The sequence below is a fragment of the Haliotis rufescens genome, unplaced genomic scaffold, assembly GCF_023055435.1.
Source record: "Haliotis rufescens isolate VD_foot unplaced genomic scaffold, xgHalRufe1.0.p SCAF_57, whole genome shotgun sequence".
Lineage (NCBI taxonomy): Eukaryota > Metazoa > Mollusca > Gastropoda > Lepetellida > Haliotidae > Haliotis > Haliotis rufescens.
The window spans coordinates 1537755-1549458 of NW_025964301.1; the positions used below are offsets into that span (position 1 = coordinate 1537755).

Here is an 11704-nt window from a genome sequence, read left to right on the forward strand (position 1 = left end):
CAGGTAAAGGGCCAAAACTGCTGTAAAGCAGGGCCCTTACCATGCTTATTAAATTGTTGTCATACTGCATCCCTTTTTTTAAATAAACGTTTCATCCCACCTTTTATGTTTTTCAAGCTTCTGACTGAAAGCAACACTAGTCTTAACATGATTAATGAAGTTAAAGATAATTTCATATTTAATATTTGTCATTTTAATGCATTTCTGACATGGTTGAACGTGATTTAGCTTTAGTGATGTGTATACTGGTACATATTTTGCCAAAATATATTGGATTTTTTTAAAATCCTTTAGATAGATATTTATATTCATTATGATGATTAGTATATTACAGCTGAAGTGATTTCTGTACCTGCGTGTGTGTGTGTATGGTTTTATTTACACCTTACCAAGAGAGGATCATAACAGCCACTGTTGCTTTTGGTCAGAACAATCGTGTAGATATCAGGATAATTGTCACATATCGCTAACTATTCATGCTGAAGATATATGTAACATTAATTTAATATTTTGCAGAATGTGTTGATGTATGTACACTCGTTATTATTTTCAGTGGAAAATAAACTTCTTATTTCTGGTGATACAGTCATTGGTCACATTATGAAAGGAACAACCTTGTTCCTGCAATGGAAAATATGGTTCACCTGTGGTGAATTTGAGGCAGGTCTTGTTATAATAATTAAAGTGTGAGTTGGCCAATTGTGTGTTATCATGCCTAGGTGCCACAATATGGCGGGTGTATTGCTGGTCTGGATAACATAGAGGACTCCCTGCCAGACTACTAATGAAACACCTATGGGAATTCTGGGTTAGAAAAGGTCCCCATCAACCTATGCTGGTCTCCCTGTGGGGATTCCAGGTTAGAATAGGTCCCCATCAACCTATGCTGGTCTCCTCATGGGGATTACGGGTTAGAATAGGCCCCCATCAACCTATGCTGGTCTCCTCATGGGGGTTCTGGGTTAGAATAGGCCCCCATCAACCTATGCTGGTCTCCTCATGGGGGTTCTGGGTTAGAATAGGCCCCCAGCAACCTATGCTGGTCTCCTCATGGGGATTCCGGGTTAGAATAGGCCCCCAGCAACCTATGCTGGTTTGGTTATTTGTTTGATTGTTGTTTAACGCCGCACTCAGCAATATTCCAGCTATATGACAGTGGTCTGTAAGTAATCAAATCTGGACCAGACAATCCAGTGATTGACAACATGAGCATCGATCCACGCAATTGGGATCGATGACATGCATCAACCAAGTCAGGGAACCTGACCCCCCGATCCTGTTAGTCGCCTTTTACGGCAAGCATGGGTTGCTGAAGACCAATTCTACTCCGGATCTTCACGGGCCCCTATGCTGGTCTCCTCATGGGGATCCTGGGTAAGAATAGGTCCTCTGCAACCTATGCTGGTCTCCCTGTGGGAATTCTGGGTTAGAATAGGTCCCCAGCAACCTATGCTGGTCTCCCTGTGGGAATTCTGGGTTAGAATCGGTCCTCTGCAACCTATGCTGGTCTCCCTGTGGGAATTCTGGGTTAGAATAGGTCCCCAGCAACCTATGCTGTTCGTAAGAGGCGACTTAATGGATTGGATTGTCAGGTTTGGTTGATTGTATATCACTGTTCCCCGACGATGTGGACAGTTGCTCACAATATCACTCATTTGATTGTCTGGTCCAGATTTGATTATAAAACAAAAGCTGATATAGGTGGAAGATTGTTGAACGCAGCATTAAACAACAACAGGCAAATGTTAACACATGAGACCAGGAACATCAAAGCTTGTTTAAGGAAGCAATGCATATGATGGCAGCCTGCAAATAATCAAATCTGGACCAGATAGACTCGTGATATCACAGTAGGATGACATACATAAACATAATCAACCGATCTGTGAATATTTCCGGGTTAGAATAGGTCTTCAGCAACCCTGCTTGTCGTAAGTAGCAACAAAAAGGATCGGACGGTCAGGCTCGCTGACTTGGTTGAAATCACCCACCCTCTTTACAGTGCCCTATGCTAAAAGTAATCCAACAGGCAGGGCCAAGAGGTGTGAAAACAATTCAGCAGGCTAAAGGTAACAATACAATATTCTTAATGACAAAACAAAGTTGCTTGGGGAATCACATTTATTCCTGTGTAAAACAAGTCCAAAGACACCATGTTCCACCAGGGTCTTTGTTGTTCATGAGATTTGAGGAAAAATAACACAGAAGGTAAACACTTACACCATGTAGCTGATGTATGCGTGATGCCAGATCCATTCTATTATATTTGTAAAAGTTGTCAGGGTTGAGATTATTGTCCTAAATAAATCTCCTGAGCAATAAATGTTACAATTGACCATAATGAATCAGGCCCCGCTCACATCACCTTGTTACTCGAGTGAGTGAGTATGGTTTACGCTGCTTTTAGCAATATCACGACGGGGGACACCAGAAATGGGTTTCACACATTGTACCCATGTCAGGAATCAAACCCGGGTCTTTGGCGTGACGAGCGAACACTTTAACCACTAGGCCACCCGACCGCCCCTCTTGTTACTTGAAGAACAAACCATACACATACCGATAATCCTACATACATACATACTCGAGGTGTGGAAAATCATTACCCAACTTGACCGACTTGTTACGTTGGAAAAACAAAAGAATCAGCTTCAGTTGTACACAACCAACCTGAAAGTCAAAACCTTTAGTCAAAATTTGCCAATTCTTTTATAGCAATGGATGACTTCATTGACAATGTCAGGAAAACCATGGAGATACAAAAACTGACTCTTCAAAATAAAAATCGGCTCTAAAAAATCATTTAGGATAAAAATAATTTTTTCTCAATATGCTGGACAAGTGAAATTTTAAATGTTTACTTGTCCAGGAGCAAGTCCACAACTTTGCTATTTCCACACTGATAACATGAAATCATAATGTTGTCCCAGCGAAACCTCGCCTATATACAACAATGGACGTGTGATAAATAGTACACATGGTACAAGGAAAATGTGGCATACAATGTGACAAATACATCCAAATACGAGTGACTAGACATGGTCGAAGTACAAGTAGTGATAAGTTTCAAGAAACAATGGGACATATCTGGTTCACGTAGAACCTAAAGCTGAAATATGTTAAACCTTAATGCCACCATGGTAGCAATAGACTTACAAAGTCAGTAAACCCTCTCATGTGAGGGCATACAAAAATACAACACTAGCCTGGTATCCTGAACGAAAGCAGAACAAATACAGGACGGCTTCAGTTCCTTCTTGATGAAACTATCGGACACAATGTACTTTCTACACATGAAAAGGAACAATCGGTATAGAATGTAGACAAAAACAATAACTTGGAATGTTGGTGATCAGTCTACTAATTTATAATTTTCTAACATGTCTAATTATGACCGTAGCTAATCATATGCTGGATCATCAAGTTCATGTGAGCCTAAAATTATCTAGCTCAGTAATAAATGAGATTGAAAGAAGTATTATTAAAGAACAACTATTCATAAAGAACACAAATGCAGTCAGTTGAATTTGATATGGTACAGGGGGCACAGGTGGCCCAGTTGTCTAAGGCGCCCCTATTTGCTGTGCAGAGTTGCATCCCTTGGGCACGCCAGAAACCTATGATTGTGGGTTTGAATCCCGGTTCACCCCGATTATGTTTCTTGGTTTGTCAGCACCATACCCGTGCTCGTGGGTTTCACCAAAGTGGTAAACATCTGAGACCTGCATCACTTCGGGCTTTCCTCCTACATTAAGCGAACACACTGTGATATAACAGGAATACTGTTAAAAGCGGCATTAAACCCAACTCACTCTGATTTACTGAACATATCTGATGAATAATTCTACTCCTACAAAACATGAGAATAATAAATTTACCTGATGTTCATGACCAGGAAACAACAAGCTTTGAGCAATTATACAGACTAAACGGTCTTGTCTCCCTGCCAAAAAACAGTATGCTTTTTATTTTAATTCATTTAGAAAGCATTATACATGTTATGATAACGGCTTGCTAGTAGGGCTAGGACGGAAAACTCGGGTACTTGGGTGGGGTTGGTACTGAGTAGAACCCTGGTACCCACAGGACTATCCGGACCTGTGGTTTGTCTTGCTATATATTGTTAATGACAAAAATGATCTAGAACTCTATGGTTACACTACAAGTCACTAATGTTCACATTTCTGACTTTTATATGTATGAATACAGAAAAAACCAGTCAATTTCAGTGTATGCATGACCAGCTAGATCGTTTTATACATGTATCTAAATACATTTTGCCAGGGCTACGGTCAAACTGTTCCCAATCGGACATTTTGTACCCATCCCTTGAGAGCTACACGGGTAAGGTCAGGTGATAGGGCGGTGGTAGTCCATGCACCATGACTGTAATATATTTATTGTATGGATAGAACAACGATCTACATATGGATACAAAAGCAAGTCTAGCCAGCTCTAGTTAGCTCTATTCCCGCATGAAATCAGCACCGGGAATTTTTTTAATTTCAGAGTCGAGAAGGGTATTGTGTAATATAAGATTTCATGGACTAAATGTTCGTTTAGGTCGGTGGGTACCCAAGTAGTAAATTTCGACTTGACCCAGCCCTACTTGCTAGCTATCTCTCATGACAGTTCACTCAATCATGTTTAGTTTTACTAAGCTGCTTGTCTGTGCATCCAGTTACCATAGTAACATATTCCACTTATTTCGTAAACATGGTAAACTTACATCATCTGCATCTTTCAATGAATTAACAAACAAGTTTTGCCCTATATGTTTATTGGCTTAGATTGCAAATATATCCTCAGAACCAAAACATATCATATCAAAACATATCAAACAAACATACAACATGTACAATATATCAGTGATATATACAACTCATCTCTCTATATACATAAATACATACATCTTACCTTTCTAGAACCACAATACAGACAACTATGATGTTTTCAAAGCCGAGTACTTTGAAATTAAACGAGGGAGTGAGCAGGGTTGAATGATCTAAGCCACAGTCTAGCCATATCCTAGTGGGAGGTATCAGAAACTGATCCTGCAACTTGTCTATCACTTATACCACTTGGCTACCCGACCTCACCTTTTTAAAATGAGAATGCAGGGCTCGATTTAGCTATATAAAGCTATATAGTTCAACCTATTATTGTAAAGTGCAAAATAATATTTATTTCTACATTTCTACCAAGTGCATGTTAAAACAATTCAAATTTATGTCTGACTACCCTTTTTTTTCCATCAACAACGATCCTTGAACACAGTGAATACCTCTAAACTTTCAGTACCATACCACATCACTAATCCCTGTGTTATGTGTAATTTGTCATCCTTTTTGGGGCCTGACATCATCAAACTGTGGGTACTTCAAGATTGTGTACACATCCTATTACATTTTACAGTAACATTTATGTGAAATCATGACAGTCATCAGACATCTGAGATGTACTTATTCAGTTTATGCATATACGTTTCATCTTGATAAATTTATAGGACTAGAGTGTAACCTTATTTTGTCTGGGGCAACCTGGTTTTCATGTCAACACGCACCTGGTGCAAGTTAAATGAAGTTCCTTCAATCGAGCCCTGGAATGATATGATTTTTAATTAAGCATCAATAACTCACTGTAAGCATGAACATTTTGGTTCTTATTTTCAGCATATTTCCAAGACACAAGTCAGTCAATAATGAGTCCTGTGTAATGCCATGATGGCCACTGAGCATGCTGAGGAACCATAGTCGCTGGTAGATGAGTTAAATAAGGTGGCCCATACTGATGCATTATTTCTTACAAACAATGGGTGAGTGTGAGTGAGTAAGGTTTTACGCAGCTTTTAGCAATATTCCAGCAATATCACGGCGGGGGGACTCCAGAAATGGGCTTTACACATTGTACCCATGTAGGGAATCGAACCCGGGTCTTCGGCGTGACAAGTGAACGCTTTAACCACTAGGCTAACCGACCACCCCTACAAACAATGAATATCGAGGAACGTAAATATATTTCACACAATGATGATTGAAAGAGACATAACATGATAAGTTAGAGCTGTTTCCATGGAAACCTTTAGAACTGATATTGCAAATTGAATTTAGTCCATACAGTTAAAATAACTTTACACCGAAAGCAATATTTTTTTATATCCATTCTACCAAAACCAAAATAAACACTTACTCTTTGGTGCCACTATGATACATAATACAGTTTTCTTCAGTTTTCTACAGTTTTTTCTTGCTCAAAGTACTTTATTTTTTTACATTTTGTAACAGATATTTACTCATTAACTTGACAGGATCTGTCTATTGACCATGATAAAAGAAAGAACCACCTTGCTATAAATATTACCAAAAATTCACCAATCAGGGTATTGTTCTGATAGATTAGAATGGATAATATTTCTAGTCCCCCTTCATCTGTAATGCATGTTAACACATGGTTAATGTACTCAAGGCAGCAGTTGTGGGTTAGTGAGTGAGTTGCATGAACAGCTGCATTGAAGTTTTGTAGTGATATCACAGCATGTCAGATTGATAAGGGAGGAAAGCCTGAAGTGATGCAGTTTACCACTTTGATACAATCAATGAGAAAACCAAGAATAATAACCAGTTCAATCATAGGATTCTGACACACCAAAGGGAAGCAACTCTACACAGCAAACTGCCACCTTTAGAGATTAAGCCAACAGTTATGATAAACAGAAGGAAATACATAAAGATTTAAAGTTTAAATCTACATCTTGATCAAGGTAACACTTGTGGAAGAAAGGTTCTTTGATAGACAATAAAGAAGTTGTTATCAATAAAAGTATCTACATCTTTGTCATGTTCATCTTCAGCTGATTGTCCTTAAAATTTTAATACAGATCTTTACTTGTACAGGATTTTCTTCATTTGTTTGTTCTGGTTCTCCAGCCGAGGCAAAGCTCGGTCAGTTTTCACGTTAATGCGGTCAAGCTGGTCATTTTGGCGCCCAATCTCATCCCCCATATCCATTGCCAAGTTCTTCAGTCTCGCCATCCCATCACTCATCAATCCTGGAAGTAACAAGTGAATGTCATGATGAGTCTTCAACACAAGCAAAACAAGTTTCAAATAGACTTGAAGAAATGCACTGAGCATGCTGAGTGAGTGATTTGGTTTCGGTTTGTTTGTTGTTTAACGCCGTACTCAGCAACATTCCAGCTATATGATGGTGGTCTGTAAATAATCGAGTCTGGACCAGTAAATCCAGTGATTGACATCATGAGCATCGATCCACACATTTGGGATAAGATGACATGCATCAACCAAGACAGCAAGCCTGTCCAGCCGACCACCGGTTACTGCAAACATGGGTTGCTGAAGACCTACAACCTTAATTTTACAGATTTGTATGGGGATTATACAAACTCAAGTGAATCGTTACCATGGTTACAGCCCAAAGTGTACCCACCCAGGTTTTCATCCATCGCATCCTCCTGCGCACTGTTAGTAATCCTGTGAACCATCTGTTGTCTCGGCCCCCCGGTATTCCGAGCACCCGCCATGAAGCGACTGTCAATGTCATTGTCGTCATAGAAACCACTAGCATCCACTCCTTTTGATGAATAGGTATCCTGAGAGTCTCGGTAGGTATCGACTTTCGTTTTCAGTGGACTTGCTTTCGGTTCTGACTTTGTCAGGGGTAACGTGTTAGGGTCCTTGCTACCACTCCACCAATTCTTGATTCCACCGAATACACTTTTGATATTGTTGAGATGCTTCTGAGATGATGTGAGGGTACGATTGACGTCATCTGTTTTCTTTTCAATGTTGTTCAGCGTCTCTGCCTGACGAGACAGCTCCTGAAACAGAAGTCAGAAGGGTTAATATATGATAATGAGACAGGTGTGATACTAGACTTACACATTCATTCATTGCAGCTGTCAAGATTCTGATCTGATCTAGATCTTGAGCAACCCATGCTTGCCATAAAATGCGACTATGCTTGTCGTAAGAGGCGACTAACAGGATTGGATGGTCAGGCTCGCTGACTTGGTTGATGCATGTCATCGATCCCAATTGCATGGATCGATGCTCATGATGTCAATCACTGGATTGTCTGGTCCAGACTCGATCATTTACAGACCGCCGTCATATAGCTGGAATATTGCTGAGTGCGGCGTTAAACAACAAACAAACAACATGATCAGCGACAAGTCTGATCACTCTTAATAGTCTTAACTGACTCTGTAGACATTATGCTTTACTCCCAAAGATAATTCAACCCATGGATTATCTAGGTTATGAAACAAATGGCCTCTGTCAGGCAAATTGTTGCTGTTAAGTGTTATCAATCAGCAAAATACATGTCATGTCTGTAAAGGTATATAACCATAACTATAGTGAATAATCAGTTTAGTTTACAGTGATATAAACTAACAGTTTTAGCATGTTTAGCCCACTAGTCCTTATAATGATAACATATAGCAAAACCCTTAAACTATTGGGCAGTATGTCAAGGACTATAGGACTAGTGCCAATTTCTAACGCTGATTTACTGCCACAGGTACTGTAGTAAAAATTGTAACTGTTTTGTGTTATTATCGTTATCATGGTTATAGCTGAAACATTACAAAGTGAAATGAAAAGGCAAAAATAGAACCTTGACTTGAACCTAAGCCTAAGGATCGTGTGAGGGCATTTGATTGGAAAAGGGCACCTAACCCTAATGATCGTAAGGGGTGCTTGATCAGAATGGGGATGAAAGGGCTTATCTATCCTAACTAATGGCTACTGCTCAAGCACATCAAGGGAAACAATCAGGTTCTGATTCTGATCGCTGATAACAATTCTAAGCACAAATTATTGGTGATAGCACCAACTGACCCTGTGGTAAAGTGTTGGCGCATTAGATTAACGCATTACTCAATTAAAATCCAAACAAGTGTGCCAAACGGTAAAGTACATTACCGAAGCTACTAGGAGTGCTGAGTAGATGTCAGGTAGTGAGTGAGTGAGTATGGTTTTACGCTGCTTTTAGCAATATTCCAGCAACATCACGGCGGGGGACACCAGAAATAGGCTCCATACATCATGATACACATGTAAATTGTACCCATGTGAGAAATCGAATCTGGGTGTTCAGTGTGACGAGTGAACGCTTTAACCACTGGGCTACCCCACTGCACCAGATGTCTGATAGTAAAAGCGGAACATACTCAGCTACGATTTCGAAAGTACCTTGTCCATGACCATGATGACTCATTGCCACAATGCAGATATTTCCGTTATGTTTCAGAGCTATTAAAAGCTCTTAGTCTTACTATCCAAACCCCTTCATCAGTTAACCATCATAACACATAAGACAAATCTAATGAAAACAATAAAACAGCAACTATCAACCACTACCGAGTATTTGATGAACACAATCGGTCCAAACCAACCTCAGCAGTTTGTATTCCGGTATCTTCTGATTCGTAAATACTGGCGAGGGCTCGTCGTGTACTCTCAAGTTGTCGAGCTTCCGATTCATCAATCTGTCGCATTAATTGTTCTCGTCTTTCATTTGCATCATTGCTCGTGTTCTGCTGATTTGCTTTCCACGAAGATCCCCCAAAAGCCATGTCCCCATCATCGTCATCTTCGAAAGGGTTGGAACTCTTCTGGTACACAGCCATGTTGTTATACGAAGGTGAAGGACGATGTGTTGTATGTAAATCTTAACAAGGAAACGAAAGCGGAATGGAGTCATTTGCGCCACGAGGCATGGGAAATTTTGAATGGAAACTTTATATGCAAGCGAAAGGGCTTACGAATATGTAGACTGGACACTCTAACACAACATATCATTGTAAATATTAGATTTATTATTATCAAGTTATGCTTCTGTAAATATTTCACTGATCACCTTAAAAAAATAGTCAGAGATAAAAAATTGAGATTATTAACCAGTGTGTTTCTGTATCGCAAATATCATATCCGGAATATAAATATCTTATGCGTGCCTAGCAAGCATAATACATATATATTTTTCATTTTTAATATATACCACTCCAAAGAAGTAAGGACACCCGATTCCTTCTGATGACCATAGTTAATCTGTCACGTAATGTGAAATATCGGGTGTTCTTTTACTTCTTTAGATGGTGAAATGGTGTTTAACGTCGCGTCCAAGATTATTGCACTTATATAGCGACGTGAATGTACGTGTGTGTGTGTGTGTGTGTGTGTGTGTGGCTGCTTGTACTAGTCCGGACTGATGCCGATTTATAGGGCTAGCCCACTGAGATACCATGCCGCAGTTGAACATGAATACCCCACTCAGACACAGTATATTGACTCCGAGCCGACGAGTCATTTAATTGAAGGTCGCAAACCCCGAACACCTGACAAGATGATGCAGTTGAAATTCATATGATCCTCTTTCTCTGTGAACTGGGACGTTGGGATAGTTCAGTGGTTAAAGCGTTCGCTCGTCATACCGAAGGCCCGGGTTCAATTCACCACATGGGTAAAATGTATGAAGCCCATTTCTTGTCCCCCGCCGTGATAAGGTTGGAATATTGCTATAAAACATACTCACTCACTCATGTTAATCTCAGATGTGATATATATATATCTGACTATGGCGTAAAACAACATTGTATTACTTACTCCAGTCGTTTAAGGTGCTACGATTCGTTGTACAGAGTTGCGTCCCTTAGACTAGACAGGATCTGATGGTCGGGGTTTGAGTCCAAGAGTCGCCCTGATTATGGGGGAGCTGTGCAGATTTCCATAAAATTTCTAACGCTGATTTACTGCCTCAGGTACTATAGTAAAAATTGTAACTGTTTTGTGTTATTATCGTTATCATGGTTATAGCTGAAATATTACAAAGTGAAATGAAAAGGCAAATATAGACCCTTGACTTGAACCTAAGCCTAAGGATCGTGTGAGGGCATTTGATTGGAAAGGGGCACCTAACTCTTATGATCGTAAGGGATGCTGGATCACAAAGGGGATGAAAGGGCTAATCTATCCTAACTGATGGCTACTGCTCAAGCACATCAAGGGAAACAATCGGGTTCTGATTCTGATAACAAGCACTAATTATTGGTGATAGCATCAAATTGAAAATCCAGTTTGATTGAATACTAGTCAAATCGGTGTCTGGGCTTTTGAGTTTATTAAGTAAAGAATAATGTTTGAATTTTTTTTTTTTTAAATATAGAAAAAATAATGAAGGAACTAATAACCATATACTGTAAAGCCCCTGGGGATTCGGTACGAAAATAAACCTCCGGGCAAAAGAAAGTATACACTTGAAAATTGGATCTGACCAAACAATTACAAACATTATCAAAACGTTACTAGGCTGAAAACAGTCGCGGAATCACTGCAAACTTAATATCCCAAACATAACTGTGATACCCATATCAAATACATCACCATCGTATACTCATTTCATGTTTGTTTCATTTTAATCACCATCAAACAAAGGTGTATCCTTTCTGTTGCCAGGCAGTTTAGGCCCCCTGCAACCAATGGTTGTCGGAAGAAGCTCTAAATGGACAAGGTGAGGTGAGGTGAAATTGGGTTTAACGTCGCGTCCAAGATTATTGCACTTATATAGCGACGTGCATGCACGTGTATGTGTGTGTGGCTGCTTGTACTAGTCCGGACTTATGCCGATTTATAGTGCTAGCTCACTGAGATATCATGCCTCAGTTTAACATGAATACCCCACT

The 11704-nt window shown here is 39.7% G+C and overlaps 1 protein-coding gene across 1 annotated transcript; it reads right to left on the reverse strand.

Annotated features, from left to right (window-relative positions):
• Positions 1–2107: 2107 nt before the first annotated feature.
• LOC124137812 (synaptosomal-associated protein 29-like) lies at positions 2108–9671 on the reverse strand. The gene is made up of 3 exons (XM_046504267.2): positions 9419–9671; positions 7447–7837; positions 2108–7048 (listed from the first exon to the last, which is right to left on the reverse strand). The coding sequence occupies exons 1-3, from the start codon at positions 9650–9652 to the stop codon at positions 6882–6884; spliced, it is 792 nt and encodes a 263-aa protein (XP_046360223.2). The 5' UTR covers positions 9653–9671; the 3' UTR covers positions 2108–6881.
• Positions 9672–11704: the final 2033 nt, after the last annotated feature.